At 36.1% G+C, this 25,389-nt stretch overlaps 1 protein-coding gene across 7 annotated transcripts in view; it reads left to right on the top strand.

The window, feature by feature from the left end:
• EXOC6 (exocyst complex component 6) overlaps positions 1 to 25,389 on the top strand; it is a 199,519-nt gene that overhangs the window by 30,164 nt on the left and 143,966 nt on the right. For all 7 annotated transcript variants that reach the window (XR_011486471.1, XM_070464108.1, XM_070464110.1 and 4 more), the window contains exons 2-3: positions 23,867 to 24,038; positions 25,302 to 25,349. Coding sequence is in view for 6 of the 7 variants with exons in the window: in XM_070464108.1 (XP_070320209.1) it covers positions 23,867 to 24,038; positions 25,302 to 25,349 (220 nt within the window). In the remaining variant the exon portion in view is untranslated. The remainder of the gene's footprint in view (positions 1 to 23,866; positions 24,039 to 25,301; positions 25,350 to 25,389) is intronic.

Genomic DNA, 25,389 nt, shown 5'->3' with positions numbered 1-25,389 from the left:
GTCTCTGCTTTTTAATATGCTGTCTAGGTTGGTCATAACTTTCCTTCCAAGGAGTAAGCGTCTTTTAATTTCATGGCTGCAGTCACCATCTGCAGTGATTTTGGAGCCCAGAAAAATAAAGTCTGACACTGTTTCCACTGTTTCCCCATCTATTTCCCATGAAGTGATGGGACCAGATGTCATGATCTTAGTTTTCTGAATGTTGAGCTTTAAGCCAACTTTTTCACTCTCCTCTTTCACTCTCCTCATTCATCAAGAGGCTTTTTAGTTCCTCTTCACTTTCTGCCATAAGGGTGGTGTCATCTGCATGTCTGAGGTTATTGATATTTCTCCCAGCAATCTTGATTCCAGCTTGTGTTTCTTCCAGCCCAGCGTTTCTCATGATGTACTCTGCATATAAGTTAAACAAGCAGGGTGACAATATACAGCCTTGACGTACTCCTTTTCCTATTTGGAACCAGTCTGTTGTTCCATGTCCAGTTCTAATTTTTGCTTCCTGACCTGCATATAGGTTTCTCAAGAGGCAGGTCAGGTGGTCTGGTATTCCCATCTCTTTCAGAATTTTCCACAGTTTATTGTGATCCAGACAATAGAATTCTGCAAAATTCGCTTTCACTGCAAAATCAATCCCTGGTTGTGGAAACAAACAAACAAACAATAAAAACCTCAAGCGGAGGTGAAGATCTCTGGCAGTGCAATTTCCTGTTTCTGCCAGGTGAGTCCACTGGGAATTTTGATGAAACTTCCAAAACTATTAGAAGATAATTTTAAAAAGTGATAAAATTATGCCCTGCATGCAGATAGTGAAAGAAAGAAAGTGAAGTCAGTCGTTCAGTCATGTCTGACTCTTTGCGGACCCCATGGACTGTAGCCTACCAGGTTCCTCCATCTATGGGATTTTCCAGGCAAGAATACTGGAGTGGCACTGCAATGTTGTAAATAATTAGTCTCCAACTAATAAAAATAAATGGGGAAAAAAAAAAAAGAATACTGGAGTGGGTTGCCATTTCCTTCTCCAGGAGATCTTCCCAATCCAGGGATTGAACCCAGGTCTCCTGCATTGTAGGCAGATGCTTTACTGTCTGAGCCACCAGGGGAGTCATACAGATAGTAAATTAATGCATTCCAAAGATTTTATTTAACTTATTAAATAATGAGGGAACCAATAATATGTTACAACTGTTTCAAAGGCAATGGCAAAAAAATGATATTGGCCTATGAGAATGCTGAAATAGATATATCAATAGGCATATAATTGGTCAGTATCTGCAGGGCAGTAATCAGTTGCATTCCACTGATAAAAGTGTGTTAACGTTTCTATGGGCAAGAGTAACTTGCATCACTATCAGTTTTCAGCAATTTACAGAAATGTAAAATAGTTCAAAGACGGTGAAAGCCACAGATAATCTAGAAGGGTGTGCTGGATGGAACATCCAGTGATTGTTTTCTGTTATTCAAAATATTTAAAAATTTTCAAAATTATTCAAAATATTTTACAATTCTTGCCACTAGTTGGAAATTTTTTTAAAATTTTCTCTTTTACTACACTGATGTCTTTTTTTTTGCCATGCAAAAGTTTTTATGAAAATAAAATTCATCAGTCTTTCCTTTTTGCTTGAAACTTTTCCATGCTACTAGGTTATAGGGAAATCCATTCATGTTTTCTTTTGGTAATTGTATGGTTTTATTTTTTACTTTCACATTTCTGATCCTTTTTGAATTTTCCTGGACTATTATGTGCTTTTTTCTTTTTTTTATATGACAAACCAGCTAGCTATCTAAACACTTCTTATTAAAAAGTATATCTTTTTCACATTGATTTCAGATGCTGCTGTTATCATTTACTGAAGTTTTATATGTGGTTGGTCTATCTCAGATTTTTTTATCCTGTTCGTTGTTGACATGTTTATTCATGTGCTGTATACCATTATAACATTAATATGTTTGAATTTATTAAGGCATTTCCTGCTTTTGAAATAGTCCTATCTTTATAGAATAAATCACATTTGTGTCATAGTGAATTGCTCTTTTAGTGTGCCATTGAATTCTGTTTGTGCATATGCTTTTCAGGATTTTTTTTTTTTGCACTGATATTCATAAGTGAGATGGTCTAGTTTTTTTTGGTGTGGTTTTCCTCACATCATTGAATCAATGTTGTGCTCATCTCATTAAATAAAATTAGAAGTTTTCTTTCTTTTTCTGTGCTTTAGAATAGTATAATTAGCATTGATTATTATTTAACCTTTAAAGGTTTGTTAGAAATTACCTGATGAAATCAACTGGGTGTGGTGCCTCTTTTTTCTTGTATGAGCGTCTTAACTCATTTCTCTGTTTTTTCTGTTACAGTTGGTTTGTGTTACACTTTCTGTTTAGAGAGTCAATAAGTTGTATTCTTTTGAATTATCCATTTCTTCAAATTTATTTGAATGGAGTTGTGTAATGTAGTCTCATGTTAAAATTTCCTTCAGTTTTTGATGGCTGGGATTTAGAATACAGTATTTGTGATTTCACTCATTTTTTCCTTGATTAGGTTTGTTAGTAGTTGATCTATTTTGACTTTTAAAAAAAAAATATGTCTCAGGATTTATGAAATTCAGTAGTTTATTTTCTAACTCATTCCTTTCTGCCTTTATATGTAATGATTTATTTCTTCTGGTTTATTTTATTCTTTTTCTAGCTTTATGTGTTTTGTACTTGATTCATTTAGTTTTATTGAGACAATTATTTTATGCTATTAATTTTTCTCTTGTGACTGATCTAGCTGTATTTATATATTCTGATATTTTTTTCCTCATTGCTATTTTAAAGAAATTCTGCTTTATTTTTATATTTTCAGTTTGATCCAACCACTTTTTTAAGAGTATGTTTTTTAAAAATTTCCAGATGTGAAGTCTTTTTTATTTTTAAAAAAATGGCTTTTAATTTTTAATTTTATTTCATTACAGTTAGGTAAATCTATTTTCACTAATCCTATTCTTTTGAATTCATTGAGGTTTTATTATTTGTGGCTTAATATATGGTTAGTTTTCATTAGTGTTTCATGTACTCTTAAAAATAAAGCATATTCTTTTTTATATTTGAGTTCTCAGTTTTACACAGACTCTTTATTAAATAAGTCAATTATATCTTCTTTCTTTCTTGAACTGAGAGAGATGTATTACTGTCCCATTTTATTAATTTGTTACTCTCACTTCTTACATCTCTTAGAGGTTCTGTTTTATGAACATTTGTTGCTAAAGTTTTGAGTATTATGTATTGGGTATAATGTATACTATATCTTGAACTGTAGTTTTTAGCATAGAGTATACAGGTTATAAGTATAAAGCTCAATTTATTTTCTGTTTTGTTTTCCATGATGAATGGTGGTTTTTGTTGTTTTGTTTTTGGCTGTTTTGCTGACAAGTCAATCTTAAGTGAATTTCTCCTTAATTATAGATTAAAACTGCTGTAAAGGACTTTGGTAGTATATATAGATGAGAGATCTTAGGTTATTAGGCAAACTACACTTTAGATCTGCTGTAGACGGTTTGATATTTTTGTTGAATTTTCTAAATATTTCTAGGGAAATAGTCCACCTCTGCATACATTAATCTGCTTAACTGTTTAAACTTTTTGAATTAAAGTTTACTTAGCAATTCAGTTTGTTACCCTAGAGGAGAAATTTAATTTATATGTATTATGTGTTTTCCATTTCTCATCTTTAGCTTTTTACCAAGTAGCACAAAAGTCAACAGGAAGAGACATCTTGGTCAGAAGTGTAAAAACAGGAAGGAGGAAGTCTATTGCAAATCTGTGTTAGCTGATTATCAATTCAGATTTCACCATAGAGGATGTCCATTAACGATCAGTTGTGCTGTGTTATTAACCAGAATTTCAGTGAGTGTTAATGTCAGTATTACAGATGTCAGTCCTACTTATAGGAAGTAATGTTAACGAACAGACTGCACTAGGCCCTTTCCTATGCATGGAAACAGGATACTATTAGTGAGAGCAAGTTTGAGAAATTGCACATAGAGGGAAACAAGGCAAGTAAAATATAACATCAGAAATATAGAGAAAATCATCTTTATTTTTTTGCCTGTGCTTGATCTTGATGCTTTGATTGGTTGTATGATCCTTTAAGATATGAGTGTATCCTTTTTTTAAAAAAATTAGGGTATGTCAACTCTGTCATTAAAATATTGTTTGACAGAATACTTTCAACTGAATTAAAGGAAGCACCTGGACATTATTTACTAAAGTGTTCTAAGAGCGCATGTAGCAAACTAGATAAAATATTTAATGGGAAAAGAGTGAATATTTTGTGAACAAGAAATCTTTTTTAGCTTTCTTTGGTGAAAGAAGTTGAATTCTTTGCTTATACATGTCTGTTTATACACTCCTGGAGTTGCTAGTTCTGTTACTCTGTAGCTACAAGATACCTACTTGATTTAGATACCCAACAATATTTTAGGATATTTAACTTATCCTGAGTTCTTTACTTGGCCATGCAATATTGTGGATGTTTTAAAGAAATTAAAAGTGTTGTATAAAAGCAAGATGGCATTATATTATTATTGTTTTTTATTATTACTCTAGAGGCCTGTTTGACATTTTCTTTTCCTCAAACATCTGTTTATTTAAACTGCGCCTTTATTTCTGAATTATTTTGAAATAAATACGCTTCCCAGCATTTTGTATATCATGGCACAAATAGAAAGTTAGAATGAGGGTTGAGATGACTGTTATTGTGGTATGCCTGTAACCTTTTCATTTGGGAAGACATGCTCTAATATGTTAGTCAGGTAAGGGGGTTTGTCAACTCTTCATAATTGTAAGAAGTTGTGTGAGTAGGTGTGTGCATCCATGTATGTCTTAGCTAAGGATTTTTTGTTTTAGTTTTAAGTACCAAACCAACTTGAATTAAGTTAAGAAAAAAAATGAAAAGAAAAAAAATAGAAAGTTACTGGGTATCCCACAGAAATACTTCTCCAAAGACTGAAACAGAGAAGTAGAAGACCGTATTTCTTTCTGTTTCTCCATGCTTCATTCTGTCTTCTTTATTCTCTGAGGTCTAGCCTTCTCTGCTTCTCTTTGCCCTTGAGGAGGATGACCACGTACAGCTTCTTTATGTCATAAGCTGACTATTTCTGAATTCTGCTTCAAAATTCCTGAAAGAATGTGTCTGAAGCAGTTCAGATCAGTTCACTTCTGGTGCAGTGCAGTCCGAAGAGAAGAGGTTGTACTGCTTGTCCAGCCTTGTGGATGGTCAGTAGTTTTCAGAGACAAAGAATATATGCAGTTGTGTTTGTGCACTTTTCTAGGGAGAAGATCTGTAACTTTTATTAAAATCATAGAAGAGTCTTGCCACTTCCAGACCCCTGCCTAGATAAAAATTAATAACTACTCTTAAGAGTTAGGATAGAATTCCCACCATGTTCAACAGGTATCCTTTGTATCAGTTAAACTGTCTTTTTCACAAGGCTGTGTTTTTTTCCTGGCTGTGTCTATCATGATTGAATTCTTTCCTCCTTATTTCTCCACTTACTCAATCTCCTGCCTATCACTGAATTCCCTTCTTAGGTCATATTTCCTTTATGAAATCTTGGCATCTCAGAGCACTGCATTCTATATGGAGGTATATATTTATATATACACACACACACATATATGTATATTTTCTGTGTCTGAATTCTTATAACTTGGATTTTTTAAAATGCTACACAGTGTTATTTAGTTGTATGTCTTAATATGTATATTTTATTTCTTTTTGTACGGCTGTGTTGCATAGCTCTCAGGATCTTAGTTCCCAACCAGGGATTGAATCTGGGCCATCTAGTCAAAAGTACTGAGCCCTGACCGCTGGACCACAGGGAATTCCCTGTATACTTTAAATAAATGTCTTAAATGTAGGCCTAATCTAATAGTCTGTGAGGCCTATTATTGTCGTGCATCCCTTATTAGTTCCAACTCTGTAATATAGCATAATGCCATGGGTACAATAGACTCTCAGTAAATATTTTTTGAATTGAATTAATGAAAAACAAGAACCTTCATTATAGAAAACTTGAATATATAGAATAGGAGAAAAAAATCACTTTTTTCCTACTGCTTAAGGATAATCAAAACTCTAGTCATTTTTAATATTAGAGACAGCATGCTACTTGTTGAATATTTATTGGTTATGATATTCAACATTTTAAATGTTGAATTTTGTTAAACATTTGATAATGAAGTTTCATCTGTTTTCTCTGTTTATCTTCTAATTGTTGCACATTTAGGTGGTTCTTATTTTTTTGTGAAATAAAATAATTTCTTAGGATCTTTGTTCCTGGAAGTGAAAATAATCAAGAAGCAAATAATAGGTAATAGGGCTTCCCAGATGGCTCAGTGGTAAAGAATACACCTGCCAGTGCAGGAGATGCAGGAGATGCAGGTTCGATCCCTGGGTCAGGAAGATCCCCTGGAGTAGGAAATGGCAACCTGTTCCAATATTCTTGCCTGGAAAACTCGACTGAATGACTGAGCACACCACTGAATGACTAAGCACACAGACATGCACAAATAATAGGTAACAGCTAACATTTTTGCATATTTACTATATTCCACTCTTTAAAATACTTGTTTCTGTTATTTCATTTAATCTTCATGAGAAGCAAATGAGGTGCCCATTTTGCAGATGAAGAAATTGAGGTAGAGATAGATTAGGTTGTTTACCCTAGGTACTCAGTAAGTGGTGAGCTAGATATAGAACATAGGCTGTTTGGCTTCTGAGCCTTTGCCTTCTGACTTAGATTATCAAGTAATGAAAGCTGCAATATAAAAACAATTAAATTTTAACTAAAAAAGGGGGAGGAAGGTTTACATTAAGATTGGAAACAGTAAGGAATGTGACTAGAACTATACCCAGGTAGGGAGGGTCCTCTATCTTAAACTTGTACTGAGTCAGATATAGATTCCTTATTCCTGTGTTCCAAAATACAGGCCTCCAGTAGCTTTAGTAAGATCAGTTTCTGGTTTGTTCTCTCCAGGACTGGAAACTGCTTGATGCAAGAAAGATTACTGACCTTTTTACCTTCCTCAGGCCCTTTTTCAGTTCTGAATGATGAAAAAACAAGACACCATCTTTCTCTGCCTTCTCTTTTTCCGTCATTTCTATCCTCATTCATTCATTCCTGTAGTAAAAAAATCATAAGTCAGGTTTGTTTTTAGCCTTTCTTAGTAGAAGGGCTAGTTCTTTTCAGTTTGGTAGACCAGGCCTAATAGAATCCATGCACAATGGTTTGTTTGTTGTTTTGTTTTCTGTTTTTGCATGCCTGGATATGAACGCAGGCAACTATTCTTTGTGTGGTTTGTGAAGAGTGTGTGTGTATGTGTTGTTGTTTGAGTATTGCCAACTTCATTTTAAAGGAGCTTAATTTCAAGAGAATTCATTAATAGAGGCATTGCCATAGTAATAAGAAAGAAAGTCTGGAAATGTGTATTGAATCTGTTACTGACATATTTAAGATAAAGAATTTCATCTACTGAATGGTGATTCTTTTTGCTGTGAGCTCCTTTTACTTCCTCTAACACTCCTTGTGAGTTCAAGACTTGGATTGTATATTTGGCTCTGGCCTTTTATAGGCACGTGCTGTTGAGCAAATCCGTTAGTTTCTCTGAGCCTCATTTCCTTCATCTGTGAGGCAGAGATAAAACCAGTTGCCCTGTCTGCTTCCCTAGGGTCCTTGGGAGCAAATGCAATGATGTATGCAAAATTGTTTTGTGGATTGCAAAGCACCAGTACAAATGTAAAAGATTATTTTAAATTTTGTTAATTTATATTCTGCTTTTGAGTGGACACAGAATTGCTCTTCTCAACTTCTTCTCTCCATTTTTTCTTCTAAGCTGTGAAATGACCAGCAGAAGTGGACTTTGTGGTCAGGATAAATAGTAGGGGTTAAGATCAGCCTTGTATCAGGAATTCTCTTTTCTTCCACATTATTTCTCAATTACATTTATTTGGCACAGTGTCTTTTGAAAAATACATTATAAAAATATGTATTAATATGTTTATTTTTTAAATGCATAATTTTGGAATCCTTTCTTCCAGAGTTAAAATGAAATGCATTTGCATCAGTCTCCCATTTTTAATATTTTCTGCAGCTTGGTAAAGTTCCTTTTTTACTTCAGGATATACATCTTTTCCAGGACCTCCAAAACTTATTTTTTTAAACACTAACCTTACTTGACATGTTTTTTCCCATAAAATGCTTATGTTGTATAGTTCAGAGGTAGTTTTAAAAACTCAAATCTGTTAGAAGTTTTAGATTATTTTTCATTCAGTAATTTTAGCATTATCCTCATGTGTAAGACACTTAACATGAAAAAATCATGAAAATTGTATTTTTGTGGATTTTTCCAAATCTGGTGGAGAAGATAAGTGAAATAAATTTTAATTTATATTTGACTGATACTTAGTTTTTTTGAATCTTAACTTAGGAATCAGTGCTAAGTTCCCATCAGTTTTCAGTATAATATATAAATTCTTACATATTTATTACAAATTCAAACAGTGACTTTAAGGTGACCTTTAATTTCTGTGTTCTTTTAATATCCGAATGCCTATGATATATCAGGCACCATGTAATCTATAAAAGTTTATCCTACACTAGATTGTCCATACTTTCCCATAGGAACTTGGAGTTGCCAGAAAATTTTTATGGTGTTTATGATTCTGTTCTGTTATTTTTAAAATTAAACAGTTTTAAAATTCAAGTATAATTGATTTCCAATGTTGTGTTGTTTCAGGTATATAGTAAAGTGATTAGTTATATATATATTTTCATATTATTTTCCATTATATGTTATTATCAGATATTGAATGTAATTCTCTGTGTTATACAGTAAATCCTTGTTTCCTATCTGTTTTATATATAATAGTTTGTATCTTCAATTCCATATTCCTAATATACCATTCTTCCCCTTCCTTTTCCCTTTTAGTAACCTTAAGTTTGTTTTCTATGTCCGTTACTTTATTTGTTTTGTATATAGATTCATTTGTATTTTTTTTAGACTCCACATACAAGTGATATATACTATTTGTCTTTCCCTGTTTTCACTTAGTATGATAACCTCTAGGTCCATCCATGGAAATGGCAATATTTCATTCTTATGGCTGATATTTCATTGTATATATTATATACACAACGTCTTCTTAAACCAGTGGTCAGCTGGTGGGCATTGGGTTGTTCCCATGTTTTGGCTATTGTAAATAATGCTGCTGTGAGCACTGAGGTGCATGTATCATTTGAATTAGTTTTCTGTCTTTTCTGGCTGTATGCCCAGAGTGGGATTGCTAGATCACATGGTAGCTCTATTTTCGTTCTTTAAGCAATCTCCATAATGTTTTCCATAGTGGTTGCTGCCAATTTACATTCCCATCAACAGTGTAAGAGGGTTCCCTTTTCTTCACACCCTCTCCAGCATTTATTGTTTGTAGACTTTTGATGACAGACATTCTGACTGGTGATACTTCATTGTGGTTTTGATTTGCATTTCTCTAGTAGTTAGCAGTGTTGTAGCATTTTTTCATGTGCTTATTGGCCATCTGTATTTCTCCTTTGGAGAAATATCTATTTAGGTCTTTTGCCCATTTTTTGATTGGGTTTTTTTTTGATATTGAGTTGTTTATTTTGGATATTAGCCCCTTGTCTATTCCGTCATTTGGGAATATCTTCTCCCATTTCATAATTTGTCTTTTCATTTTGCTGATGGTTTCCTTTGCTGTGCAGAAGCTTTTAAGTTTGATTAGGTTCCATTTGTTTACATTTACTTTTATTTCTTCTGCCTTGAAAGGCTGATCCAAGAAAATATTGCTACGTTTTAAATGTGAGAATATTTTCCCTAAGTTTTCTCCTAGGAGATTTGTGGTATCGTGTCTTATATTTAGGTCTTTAAACCATTTTGAGTTTATTTTTGTATATGATGTGAGGGAGTGTTTGTTCTAATTTAATTGATTTACATGTGGCTGTCCCGCTTTCCCAACACTATTTGCTAAAGAGACTGGTTTTTCTCCATTGTTTATTCTTGCCTCCTTTATCATAGATTAATTGATTGTAGGTGTGTGGGTTTATTTCTTGCTTCTCTGTTCATTTGTCTGTTTTTGTTCTTCTGTTTTTAACCATTATATTAAAGCAGTAGATAACAGGATAAAGTAGATTCAGAAGAGGAGGAAATGTTATTTTTATTTTGATATCATAGTACTTAGTTGTTAATTAAGTTGAATGTGAGATTCACACCCATATTTTGATGCAACAGTGAAAAGAAATATATTGGATTTCTAGATTACTTTTTGGTGAAGAGTGCCCTCTAGTGAACCTTTTCTGTTTATTAAGATGAAGTTCTTTGCATCCTCACAGCACTTGTGAACTGAGTATAGAAGTGGAAGACACCTTCAGTTCTCAAGGAGTTTAGAAAATAAAACATGCAATAAGTTATTGGAGAATAAATTTGATATGTTATACAAATAAATAAAAGTGTATTATAGACTGTATATAATAGCACTGGGAAAATCCTAGGTCATGGAAAGTGAAGTCTCTCTGTCGTGTCTGACTCTTTGCGTCCCCGTGGACTGTAACTTACCAGGCTCCTCCGTCCATGGGATTTTCCAGGCAAGAGTACTGGAGTGGGTTGCCATTTCCTTCTCTAGGGGATCTTCCCACCCAGGGATCGAACTCAGTTCTCCTGCATTGCAGGCAAACACTTTACCATCTGAGCCACCAGGGAAGCAATAGGTCATGGGGCACCAGGGAAGCATTAAATAGGTCATGGGACAGTTATTACTCAGTATTCATGAAAGTATCCCAGAGAAACTACACTGAGGTGAATTTCGAAGGAAGTTTAAGAGGCATATTGTAGGGAGGAAGAGCATCCTGGGTTGGAAAAAGAAGAAGGACAGTGCCAAAAAGGATTAGTGCCAAAAGGAAAAAAGAAATAGTGAAAAAGGAATTATTCTAGAAAATATTTAAATTTAATTATGTTTTAGATACTTTATACAGATGTTTAAACAAATTGTTCTTGTACTTGAAAACTTTTGTAAAAGATTGAAGACAGATTCCTCTACAGTTGTGTCTTGGGGTCTTTCATGTGGCTGCAGTCAGATATTGGTTGCTGGTTGGGCCAAAATCAGCTGAGGCGCAGCTGGACCAGACAGCCATAGTGGCTCACTCATGCTAGCGGTTGGTGTGGCTATCATTCGGGAGTGCCCACATGTGGCCCCTTCAGCATGTCATTTTTAGGATTGTTAGGTTTCTTACATGATGGATAGTTTTCCCCAGAGTGTATGTGAAAGTTGCATGGCTTCTTTCTAGCTTCTGGAGTCACATATTATTACCTGAGTTATGTTCCATTGGTCAAAGCTGTCATCAGTCAGTTGAGTTCAGTTGCTCAGTCGTGTCCGACTCTTTGCGACCTCATGAATCACAGCTTGCCAGGCTTCCCTGTCCGTCACCAACTCCCAGAGTTTACCCAGACTCATGTCCTTCGAGTTGGTGATGCCATCCAGCCATCTCATCCTCTGTCGTCCCCTTCTCCTCCTGCCCCCGATCCCTCCCAGCATCAGGGTCTTTTCCAATGAGTCAACTCTTCACATGAGGTGGCCAAAGTATTGGAGTTTCAGCTTCAGCATCAGTCCTTCCAATGAACACCCAGGACTGATCTCCTTTAGGATGGACTGGTTGGATCTCCTTGCAGTCCAAGGAACTCTCAAGAGTCTTCTCCAACACCACAGTTCAAAAGCATCAATTTTTCGGCGCTCAGCTTTCTTCACAGTCCAACTCTCACATCCATACATGACCACTGGGAAAACCATAGCCTTGACCAGACAGACTTTTGTTGGCAAAGTAATGTCTCTGATATGAAGTTATCATAAGCCTGTCCAAATTCAAAGGAAGGGGATATAGACCCTACCTCTCAATAGAAGATGTGTTAGAGAATTTTGGAACCATGTTGTAAAACTACATTTCCTTTCCTGCCTCCTTGAAGAGTTAGGCTCAGTGCAGACACATTATAATGCTTTGGCGAGCAGCTGTCCTCTGTGTCAGTGTTACCTGTGCAGTGACTATCCTCTGCACTTCGTTTTCAGCTTCTATTGGCCATGGTTGGCGTTTGATGAATATTGTTAGAATTCTCCTTTATCTTTATCTTGCTGTTAATTTTTTTTAGCTGTTTCACTTCTTAATTCCATCTGGATTACAATTCCATCTTAATTCCATCAGGGCAAGTTATGGGAAAGTTGTTATTCATGTTAGATATATTTGATGAAATGGTTGGAAAAATGTTGAGTGCTGACGTTTAATATGGTACCTTATGTTGACACTTTTCTTTCTTGCTGTTCTAAATTGCTAAGTAACTGTAGTATAAATTTTTTCCCCTCAAGATAAGAGTGGTACTTTGAGCAGTCCTTTTTGTGTTTAAGATAGGGACATGGTGTCTTTGCTATTCGTTGTTTTTTTGAAAAAAGAATTCCAGATCATGTGACTATGTAAAAGAGGCTTTTCTCCTCATTGATAACTCATTTGCTATCATGAAATATTTTAGCTCATTGTTTCTCATGGATATTACTGGAATTTTGGGTACCTTAAATGTTTCTAAAGGCTGTTGAAGAGAGTTACAGTGTTTCAAGTCCCCATTTCTGACTCTGGCTGCAGGTTTTTCAAGTGGGTTATAAACTGGCATTGAAGAGACCGCTTCATTGAAAAATAAGATTACATTTCCAATTTACATAGCCTAGGAATACCAAAACCATGCCCTTAGGTACTTCAGTGTATCTTTTCCTAGTTTCCAGGATCCATACAGTGGGCAGAGAGAACTGCTGATGAGACAAAGTCAAGTCTCACTGGTGTGTAACTGCCCTTTTATACTCAGGGCTTACATATACCCCAGTCTGAAAGAACTTAAACTAGTAATTCATCATGTACTTCTACAAAAGAAATATTTTCAAATCTTGCCCTGAAATTAATTGCCAGATGATTGGTGTGTTGCATGACCAATTGCTGAATTTACCAAATTTGCTGATATACCAAAAACCTGTTTTTATTTTTATTTTTTCCATTTATTTTTATTAGTTGGAGGCTAATTACTTTACAACATTGCAGTGGTTTTTGTCATACATTGAAATGAATTAGCCATGGATTTACATGTATTCCCCATCCCAGTCCCCCCTCCCACCTCCCTCTCCACCCGATTCCTCTGGGTCTTCCCAGTGCACCAGGCCCGAGCACTTGTCTTATGCATCGAACCTGGGCTGGTGATCTGTTTCACCCTAGATAATATACATGTTTCGATGCTGTTCTCTTGAAATATCCCACCCTCGCCTTCTCCCACAGAGTCCACAAGTCTGTTCTATACATCTGAGTCTCTTTTTCTGTTTTGCATATAGGGTTATCATTACCATCTTTCTAAATTCCATATATATGTGTTAGTATACTGTAATGGTCTCTATCTTTCTGGCTTACTTCGCTCTGTATAATGGGCTCCAGTTTCATCCATCTCATTAGAACTGATTCAAATGAATTCATTTTAACGGCTGAGTAATATTCCATGGTGTATATGTACCCCAGCTTCCTCATCCATTTGTCTGCTGATGGGCATCTACGTTGCTTCCATGTCCTGGCTATTATAAACAGTGCTGCGATGAACATTGGGGTGCATGTGTCTCTTTCAGATCTGGTTTCCTCAGTGTGTATGCCCAGAAGTGGGATTGCTGGGTCATATGGCAGTTCTATTTGCCAGTTTTTTAAGAAATCTCCACACTGTTTTCCATAGTGGCTGTACTAGTTTGCATTCCCACCAACAGTGTAAGAGGGTTCCCTTTTCTCCACACCCTCTCCAGCATTTATTGCTTGTAGACTTTTGGATAGCAGCCATCCTGACTGGTGTGTAATGGTACCTCATTGTGGTTTTGATTTGCATTTCTCTGATAATGAGTGATGTTGAGCATCTTTTCATGTGTTTGTTAGCCATCTGTATGTCTTCCTTGGAGAAATGTCTGTTTAGTTCTTTGGCCCATTTTTTGATTGGGTCATTTATTTTTCTGGAGTTGAGCTGGAGGAGTTGCTTGTATAATTTTGAGATTAATCCTTTGTCTGTTGCTTCATTTGCTATTATTTTCTCCCAATCTGAGGGCTGTCTTTTCACCTTGCTTATAGTTTCCTTTGTTGTGCAAAAGCTTTTAAGTTTCATTAGGTCCCATTTGTTTATTTTTGCTTTTGTTTCTAAAATTCTGGGAATGTGGGTCATAGAGGATCCTGCTGTGATTTATGTCGGAGAGTGTTTTGCCTATGTTCTCCTCTAGGAGTTTTATAGTTTCTGGTCTTACACTTAGATCTTTAATCCATTTTGAGTTTATTTTTGTGTATGGTATTAGAAAGTGTTCTAGTTTCATTCTTTTACAGGTGGTTGACCAGTTTTCCCAGCACCACTTGTTAAAGAGGTTATCTTTTTTCCATTGTATATCCTTGCCTCCTTTGTCGAAGATAAGGTGACCATAGGTTCGTGGACTTATCTCTGGGCTTTCTATTCTGTTCCATTGATCTATATTTCTGTCTTTGTGCCAGTACCATACTGTCTTGATGACTGTGGCTTTGTAGTATAGTCTGAAGTCAGGCAGGTTGATTCCTCCAGTTCCATTCTTCTTTCTCAAGGTTACTTTGGCTATTCGAGGTTTTTTGTATTTCCATAGAAATTGTGAAATTATTTGTTCTAGTTCTGTGAAAAATACCATTGGTAGATTTGATAGGGATTGCATTGAATCTATAGATTGCTTTGGGTAGTATAGCCATTTTGACAATATTGATTCTTCCAATCCATGAACACGGTATATTTCTCCATCTGTTTGTGTCTTCTTTGATTTCTTTCATCAGTGTTTTATAGTTTTCATGTATAGGTCTTTTGTTTCTTTAGGTGGATATACTCCTAAGTATTTTATTCTTTTTGTTGCAGTGGTGAATGGTATTGTTTCCTTAATTGCTCTTTCTGAAAAACCTGTTTTTAAAACTGTTTTTGAGATTGATAGCAAGTGACTTGTATTGGATAGGAATTGGATAAGATGGTTTTAATAGCTTTTGAAGATTTCTGGTCAGTTTTTCTGTATTATGTTTACCATTATCTTCATAGCAGCATTTTTAGGAATGCTTAATTTGTCCAAAGCTGATAATCATAAGGTGGTTAATTGTCATAAATATGTTTAATATTAGAAAAGTATTGGTTTGATTGGTACTTAGAACATGAAAAACATTCAATATAAATATGAAATTGCTGAAAAAGTACCATAAATCTCATTAACATGAAATACCAAATCTTGAATACTAATTACTAGAAATGCAAAATTGACTCATATTTTAGAAATTAAACTGGATATGCCATTTGAAACACTGGTGTGAGAACAGAAAAATGCCTGTGGACTGGAAAAATATATAATGGTCAAAAGGGTGCAAGAGCAATTTTTTATTACTAGAAATTTTAAAAAATCATTTCTCAGGAAACAAGTAGATTTCCTTTACAGTTAGTATGATAGAATCTTTTTTTCAGTGAACATACAATGAAATAAAAAGATGCTGAGAACAGTATAAGAGTTTTTTTTTTATGCTTTTTGACAAAAAATTCCTAATGTTGCTAGTAATTAGAAGAGTTCTTTTTCCACACAGTAGCTTGTGAATGTTGTTTTTCTTCAGAAAGATGTTTTCCTAAAAAAATTGGAACATGATTAGTGAATTGATAATATTAACAGAATGTAACATCTGTCCAAAAAATCAAAGTAGCTTGAATGCCTCTGTTAGGACATTTGATTTGATGATACAAATACTAATTTTCAAAGAACTAGTTTTAACATTTAAATGTCAAGTTTTCTTATATTTATTTTATTACCACTAGGTGGAGCCCTATACATAAAATTTAAGAAGGCATTTCAGAAGTATCATTTATTTACTTGTTTAAATTCTATAAGTTTGATAAATCGGGTGATCAAATACTAAGAGATAACTCATATTTCCACACTTTGGTATAGGTTAGATATAATGAAGATGGAAAGCGTATACCAAGAAATTGTTTTTTAGCTATGTTTTTAAAACATATACATTTTAAAAAGTCATATATAGGAATGCTTTTATTCATTCCTAGTTGCTAGTTAAAATAGGTAAATAAAATCATAGTGTAGCATAGTCTATCTTTGTTTTTCTTCACAAAAGTTTTAAAATCATCTCTTTTAAATTGATTTCGCATCTGCATTTTTGTCTGATTAGCATTACATTTTGTCAGAAGTTAGATTTTATTGTGCTAAGCTTTTGGAAGTGATGACAGGACTCTTATACTGAAGTCATTATCTATATACGGAGCACTAAGTTGCAACAGTAGTGGATGAAGGTAGTGGAAAATGTACTGACTTTCTAATGTTCACTCTTTCTGGTTTTGTCATATCTGTATTTATTTATAGGAACTTGATTAGGTTTGCCAAGAGACATTATAAAATCCTGGGGACATTTGGAAAGAAGAAAAGCTTATTTTCATTAACATTGTATACTGCTTGAAAATTTAGAGCAGCAGTATATCTAGGACACTGATTAGATGGATACAACTGCTTAACCAGTTTAGGATTCAGAGAATGAATAGTGCTGAATGGTATTTCCTTCTTGCCCTGCAAGTGAAAATTTCAAAGAAGGATAACTATCATTCAAAGGCATAAAAAGGAAAAAGAAAAATATATTTTTCAGAGTCCCTTCCGCTGCGGTCAGCCAAGTACTGGGCCCTCAGATTTCTCTTCACACTTCGTTCCTCCTCATTTTCTTGCGTTTGTAATTTAATACTGCCTAACAATTAGCTATGCCTCACTTCTCATCCCCTTTTTCTGTTCATCAGATGATTTTACCTGATGGGTGCAACAGTGCACATCAGGGATTCCCTACTGAGTCATTCTCAATTGTTGATCTTCAAAGGTGATCTGGTTAGTTGCTATGCTGCTAACTTCTCTGCATTCTCATGGTGCTTATCACCATTTCTGATTGGAGTGGCTGTCTAAAACAATGGTTAAGAGCATTGGCTTTGGAGCCAGGTAGACCTAGGGTTAAATCTTGGTCCCACTACTCTGATTTTGGATTTAAAATCTTAATCTTCCCAAACTACATTTATAAATTGGGATGTTGACAGTATCTACAGCATCATTAAGCTGTAGTGAACACTAATGAGATAGTACATGTAAATCACTTAATAGTGAGTACATGGTTGTGTGTTACTGTCTTTTTTTTTGCAATCTTTACCACCTTAAGACAGAAGCAGAGGAATATGACTCCTCTTTAGTCAATTAAGTCTCTGGGGGGAATTGCTGCTGCTTCTCTCCATATCTGTCTCCTACATCTTCTTTCCAAATTATCTGTAATTAAGCATAGATTCCTTCAGAGAAAAGAGTGGTAATTCTTGCTGTGTGAAAATTCTTAAAGTAAAAATTGCTTTTCTTTTCTTCCTTTTTCCAGTGTTCTTATACATATCCACCCTCTCTCCCTTCCTGTCTCTATTCACTTAGCTATTTGTTATTGGCTTTATTAGCACATATTTAGAGTAGTTCCCTGTTGGCTCAGATGGTAAAGCACCTGCCTACAATGCGGGAGACCTGAGTTCAATCCCTGGGTTGAGAAGATCCCCTAGAGAAGGAAATGGCAACCCACTCCAATACTCTTGCCAGGAAAATCCCATGGATGGAGGAGCCTGGTAGGCTGTCCATGGGGTCGCAAAGAGTCAGACACATGGGGTCACAAAGAATCAGACTGAGCGACTTAACTTTCACTTTTTTACTTTCAGAGTAGTTATCTCTTACTTTACTTTTCATCACAGTGGGTAGAGAGTTAAATCAACTACATGCATTGAATAATGCCTTTGTGAGTACTTGTGTTTGGCTTTTAGATTTCTGCTGCAGCTATTAAATTGAGAAAGACAGAACTATGAACTTTCTAGAGTTCTTTTCAGGACCTGAGAATAGTCTAACTTTTGATGAAGTTTGCATTCTGGCACTTGCTTGATCCTTCAATACTTTCTTTAAATGTAACGTATTTCTGTGATTTAGAACATTTCTTTATCTTGACTTCTCCTTTTTGTGTACTCTGCTCAGAAAGATCTCATTGATGTGGATTGTGGTTGACAAGTGGTTGTATCAGCTTGGGGTGTAGTTTGTACTCAGAAGCGGAATGATAGATAGTTACCAAGGATCAGGAAAGATTAAGACTTATCAGTAGGCAGATCAAGACCTATTCTTCTCATCCACAATACTAATTCTTTAATGTTTGTTTTTTTTTTTTTTCCTGTATTGGGACTTATAGTTCTGTTTTAATAGCAGAAGGCATGGAATGTGAATAGTGTACCCATTTCAGGCTTTGGTTTTCTGTTAATGGAGGATAGGTATTTCATATGTCCTGATACTGTTTGTCTACATTCTAATAACATCAATAGGAAAAAAGCTTTCACCTGCTATAATAATTATACATGTATTATACCCATCATTGTTGAGTCGCTCAGTCCTGTCTGACTCTTTGCTACCCCATGGACAGCAGCACTCAAGGTTTCTCTGTCCTTCACTCCTGGAGCTTGCTCAAACTCATGTCCATTGAGTCGGTGCCAAGCCATCCAGCCATCTTGTCCTCTGTCAACCCCTTCTCCTCCCAGCATCAGGGTCTTTTCTAATGAGTCAGCTCTTCCCGTCAGGTGGCCAAAGTATTGGTGCTTCGGCTTCAGCATACCCATATATATCCATATATATCCATATATATGTATATAAATATCATATATCAGCACATATACCCATTTATGTGTGTGTGTATGTGTGTATCTATGTATATATATGAATAGATGCTATAATAGATGCACAGGTAGTGTCCTGAATTACTATAAAATGAGAGTAGTTTTGTTTTTAAAACTCTAGAGATTAAATTGAAAAGATACACTAAAGGGTACCTTTAAAGAACTTTCTAAAATAAAATAGACTTCTGGGAAATAACCATTGTTTCTCTTCCTTCTGTTTATATATTATTGTCATTTTTAAAGAGATAACAGTATCACCCTTGCACTCACAAAAGGAGTCAAACTTTCCTTTGGAGGGACCTTGTAGCAGGGCAGTTCTCAAATGTCTCTTGCTAGTTTTTTGCTACAATGCTACAGCAGTAATTGGGGGGTGGGTGGGTGGGGTGGGGCAGGGGAAGAGCCAGTTTTTTCTGTACTTTCTGTTTATTATCTGGTATTTTTTTTTTCTTTTTTACTTTTTTATTTTTTTTTCCATTTATTTTTATTAGTTGGAGGCTAATTATTTTACATCATTACAGTAGTTTTTGTCATACGTTGAAATGAATTAGCCATGGATTTACATGTATTCCCCATCCCGGTCCCCCCTCCCACCTCCCTCTCCACCCGATCCCTCTGGGTCTTCCCAGTGCACCAGGCCCAAGCACTTGTCTCATGCACCCAACCTGGGCTGGTGATCTGTTTCACCCTAGATAATATACATGTTTCAATGCTGTTATTATCTGGTATTTTGAGTCAGATAAATATCAAGCTTTTATTAAAATACGTAAAAAATAATCTTAGAAAAGCTTTATATATATATATATATATATATATATTACTTAAAGAAATGTAACACCTGTTCACAATTACAAAATAAAAATTTGGTTATAGCTTACCAAGGTCAGTTAGGGGCTTCTCAGGTGGCCCTAGTGGTAAAGAACCCACCTGCCAATGCAGGAGATGTAAGAGACTTGGGTTTGGATTTGCTTCCTGGATGGGGAAGATCCCCTGGAGGAGGGCACAGCAACCCCCTCCAGTATTCTTGCCTGGAGAATCCCATGGACAGAGGAACCTGGTGAGCTACAGTCCATAGGGTTGCAAAGAGTTGGACAGTACTGAAGCAACTTAGCATGCACACAGGTCAGCTAATGCGAATTTTTCTTTGGGATAATGTTGTTAGTTTAATTAAGAGTTCTTGTTAGCTATGTGTATTAATTGTAGGAAAAGCATGAGATGGGAGTGACGTTGAGCAAGTCATTTAGTATTTCTGGGCCTACTTCCTCATTTGTGAAAAGGAGGCAATGATATCTTCTGTGGTATGTTGTAAGAAACAAATGAAACATTACATGTAAAAATTACAAAAGTCCCTCTACAATTGCCAGGTGTTACTGGTAGTCAGCCCCTACAGCATGGATAATTTGAGTGTTAGGTATTTGATATTTGTTATCCATACTTAATTGTTCGGCAGATGGTTCACTTATTTAACAAGGATTTGTTTGACTCTTATGTGCGTTCTGTGATCATAGCCAGTGTATTTTGAGTACTTGCTGTGTGTCGGTTATTGTGCTAAGAATTTTTCATATGTTTGCTAATTTAATCCTTATAACTCTCTGATGTAGATACTTTTTTAATCCCTGTTTTATTTTTGAGAGAATTTGGATTCAGAGAATTTGTGTGGCTTATCTGAGGTTGAACAGCTACTAAGTGATGTTTTTAATTCCATCTATCCATTCGTCCATCTGTCTATCTATCAGTTCTTTATTCAGCATCTGCTACATCAGGGACTCTATTTTAGGGCTGGTTGTATAGCAGGGAACAAAACAGACAAAAACTGTCTGCCTTCCTGGAGCTTACATTCCAGTGAGCAAAAATAAGAACTACACGTGTGAAGTAAAGAGTATATTAAATAGTGGTAAGAGTGATGCAGTAGCAAAGTGAATTCCTTTATTTTAGAAAAAAAAATAAAGCAGGAAAGGGAATAGTGTGTGTATGTGTGTGTGTGTTTATAATTTGGATATTGTGGCCAGAAAGGGCTTCATCAAGGAGACCAGAAAACCTGAAGGAGGTGAGGGTGGCAGCCATGTGTGGAAATGTGATCAAAAGAGGAAACAGCACATGCAAATGATAGGACAGCAGTGTGCTTGATGTGTTTCAGGAACCACAGGAGGCCAGTGCTGCTGGCATGGAATAAGTATTAGGAAATGAGGTCACTGTGGTAACATGGGGCAGGGTTACATAGGGCTTTATAGGCTGCTGTAAGAAAAAAGGTTTTGAGCAGAAGAAAGATATGGGGTTTGCCTTTAAATTTAGTGGGATTATTTTGTCTACTTTGTTGAGTACAGACTGAAGGGAAATAAGGGTGGAATCAAGGAGACCAGTTAGGAAGCTGTTTGGAATAATGTAGGGAGCACACATTGATGGCTTAGTCCAGGGTGATACCAGTGGGGAAGCGGTGAGATGTGGTTGGATTGTTTTAGTGGGGAGGTGAGAGGAAGAATAGTCAAGAGTGATTTCAAGGTTTTTTGCCTCAACAACTAAAAGAATGGAGTTTACTAAGATGAGGGAAGGCCATGGGAGGACCAGGGTTTGGGAAAGAAGATAGGAATTCATTTTGGCCATACTTGAGATGCTTATCATACATCCAGTTGGAGAGATGCATGAGTATGAAAGTCAAAGGAGAGGTCAGGACCAGAAATACAAATTTGGGAGATGTCAGTGTTTATATAGTGTTTGGGCTTCCCTGATAGCTCAGTTGGTAAAGAATATGCCTGCAGTGCAGGAGACCCCAGTTTGATTCCTGGGTTGGGAAGAGCCCCTGGAGAAGGATAGGCTACCCACTCCAGTATTCTTGGGCTTCCCTTGTGGCTCAGCTGGTAAAGAATCTGCCTGCAATGTGGGAGACCTGGGTTCAATCCCTGGGTTGGGAAGATGCCCTGGAGAAGGGAAAGGCTACCCACTCCAGTATTCTGGTCTGGAGAATTCCGTGGACTGTATAGTCCATGGGGTCGCAAAGAGTCTGACAGGACTGAGCAACTTTCACTTTCACTTTCCATGTTTATAGAATTTAAAGCTCCAAGCCTAGAAGAGATTTAGACTGGTATAGTAGAAAAGAGAAGATATCCAAGATCAGAGCCTAGTTCTAGCTCAGTTCTTTACTTGGCATGGAAATAATTGCAAAAGGCCTGCTGGAGGAAATGGGACTTGAACTGAACCTCAACAATGGGCAGCAGATGGGGGGCACATTTTTGGAAGGTCCTCAAGATTGCTTTCAGGTTCATTAATTTTCTAGGAGGACTCACAGAATTTTGCAAAGCTGTTACACTCACGGTTACTATTTCCTACAACAAAAGGATATAGATTAAAATTAACAACAAGCAAAGGCAGGTAAGTCGGGGTCTAGGAGAGTTCCAGCGAGGAGCTTCCAGTTGTCTTTTCCTCCTGGAGTCATGTGGCCAGCACTTATTTCCCCCAGTGATGATGTGTGGTAACACATATGGAGTAGTATTAACCAGAGAAGCTCTCCCAAGCCATGTGTCCAGGGTTTTTCCTGGGGGTTAATTCCATAGACACGACCGACTGCTTGATTTGCTGACCTTAGTCTTCAGCCCCTCCAGAACTGATTCCATGTGGCCCCTTGTCCCCATTAACTGTAAATCACATTGTAGGTCATATTGTTGTTGTTCAGTTGCTAAACCATTTTCGACTCTTTGCAACCCCATGGACTGAAGCATGCCAGGCTCCTCTGTCCTCCACTGTCTCCCGAAGTTTGCTCAAATTCATGTCCATTGAGTTGGTGATGCTATCTAATCATCTCATCCTCTGCCACCCCCTTCTCCTTTTGCCTTCGATCTTTCCCAGCACTTAGACCATTTTGCATTGTCCACGTAAACAGAGGCATCTATCAGGCAGGACATTCTGAAGACTAAACTGCCCAGGAGTTGAGAGAAAGACCCAAATGTTTCTTTGGGCAAGGTTAATCCTTTTCTGCACAGTGGATGGGGAAGTCCCTTGGTGTGGAGACCGCAGGACCTGAGATACAGTAGGAGTGTAAACGTAGTGTTTAGAGAACATTGTGGTGACTGCAGTATGGCCTTGTACTCAAGAGTATGGACTCTGGAGACTTCCCTGGTGGTCCAGTGGTTAAAATACCATACTTCCATGGCAGCAGACACCAGTTTGAAACCTGGTTGGAGAGCTAAGATCCCACAAGTCATGTGAAAGTCACTCAGTCGTGTCTGACTTTTTGCGACCCCATGGCTAGTCCATGGAATTCTCCAGGTTAGAATACTGAAGTGGGTAGCCTTTCCCTTCTCCAGGGTATCTTTCCAACCCAGGGATTGAACCCAGGTCTCCTGCATTGCAGGCGGATATTTTACCAGCTGAACCACAAGGAAAGCCCAGCAATACTGGAGTGGGTAGCCTATCCCTTCTCCAGGGGGAGACCTTCCCGACTCAGGAATCGAACAGATGTCTGCTGCATTGCAGGCAGATTCTTTACCAACTGAGCTATCAGGGAAGCCCACAAGTCATGAGGCATGGCCAAAACATAGAAAAAAAAAGAATATGAACTCTGGAGCCAGTTACAAGGATTCAGATCCCATATTCATGCTCATTCCACAACTAGCAACTAGCTGTCACTTGCTAGTTGTGGAATTTATGACAGTTTGCATAATCTGTAACTTATCTGTAAATTAATGAGGGTAATAACAGTATCTGTGTTATAGGCTTGTTGTGAGGATTAAAGAGTTAATATATAAAGCACTCAGAAAATGTCCTGACACATAATAAATGCTGTAGAAATCAGAAGTTTGTTTATTCATTCCTTAATCATTCAGTTAGTGATTCTTTTTTGAGCACTTAGTGTGTTGAAGGCTCATCTCTTGTCTCAGCCCTTTAATTCCAGATACTTAGTGATGTATCTAAAGGACTTGTGGCTCTTTAAATACTAACATGTTCAAAAAGAATTAAGTATTTTTCATCCAAACTGTTTCTACTGATGTTATTACTAACAACCTAGTTTGTTTGTTCAGAGATTTTATTTTAAAATATCAGCTCTAATGATAGTTTTCTTTTTGTGTCTGTACAGGTCTGTGTATGATGACCAACCAAATGCACACAAGAAGTTTATGGAAAAGTTAGATGCTTGTATCCGTAATCATGACAAGGAAATTGAAAAGATGTGTAATTTTCATCACCAGGGTTTTGTAGATGCTATAACAGAACTCCTTAAAGTAAGGACTGATGCAGAGAAACTTAAGGTAAGAAGTATGTTAAAATTCTATTTACTTTTGCTGTCAAATCACTTAAATATTTATAGTGCATATTTACAAATTACTATTAAATGTACTGTTTTTAAGAAGTAGATTAGTGTACATATTTGGGAATGCTTTATTAATACAGTTGTCATACTGATGACAGGAGTTATCTCTCTCTCTTTTTTTTTTTATTGGTAATGCATTGACTTAACAGGATTTCTTTCCTTGCAAAAAATGAACTAAAAAAATTCGCACAGTGAGAGACCTCATTTGGAATTTTAGAGTTCTCAAGTGACAATTAGTACAATTTTTTGATAAAAAACTATTTTCTGAAAACTTGTAAAAACTTATGATAAGTGTGTTTTCAAAATTATTTAATAATAGTGAAACTTTTTTTTTTTTTTGCTTTATAGCAGTGTGTAATTTTCTTAAAGCAAGTTGGTCTACATTTTCTGCCACACAGCAAAAACGTTACTTATGAAATAAGACCTGGATTTGTTCTGTAAGAATATAAAATATTTAGTTATAAGAATTGTCCTATTTATCTTTCTTTACATTTGGAGAGCTTAGCAGACAGAACGACCCTGGTTCACCAAAGGTTATGATTAGAAAACCATTATATAAAGGATATTCAGATAACAAGAGACCAAATACGGCATCAATGAGGTCACTGAGCATCTTTGTTCAGAAATTAATGAGATTTTTAATAAACCAGAATGTGCTTCCTTACTATGATGACCTAATGAGTCACTTAATATGTGGGAAAATTTGAGGTTGAGCTTTGCCTGCACCTGCAGCATTAAAATGTTGCTGTGGATTGAGATTTCCGTGTTTGATGTTAATCAACCACCCAGTGTTTGCATTCAGCAAAGTATGAATGTTTAATTACCATAAAATGCAATCACCATTTCCTACAGACAATGAATGGCACATAGACCTCATTGAAGTTATCAAAAAGGGACCAGTGGTCAATTGGGTCAGTGATTTGAATTGTTTGACAGACTTAGAGAAGCAAGTAAAGTTCAAAAATCTAGATTAAATTTGAGAAGTTTGCCACAGAATCTGTTAAAAAGAACTGTCATAAGTAATTGAAGTTAACAAAAGCCCTTTTCAATCAAAAGTTCAAGTTCAAGCTGTAGAGTTAATTTGAATTTGCATTTCTTTGTTCTAAGTTTCTCATGAAGCATGATCTGATTACAAGGGTGAGCAGTTACATCAGGGCAGTTTTATGCATATTTGTCTAACTAAGGTGAAATTATTTTTAAGGTGCAAGTTACTGATACCAACCGAAGATTTCAAGATGCTGGAAAGGAGGTGAGAAAATGATTTATTTTTGTGTGTATTCAATATGTGG

This window comes from Odocoileus virginianus, unplaced genomic scaffold (genome assembly GCF_023699985.2).
Source record: "Odocoileus virginianus isolate 20LAN1187 ecotype Illinois unplaced genomic scaffold, Ovbor_1.2 Unplaced_Contig_15, whole genome shotgun sequence".
NCBI lineage: Eukaryota > Metazoa > Chordata > Mammalia > Artiodactyla > Cervidae > Odocoileus > Odocoileus virginianus.
The sequence above is the reverse complement of the archived record's forward strand: the minus strand, read 5'-3'. Positions and strand labels throughout refer to the sequence as shown.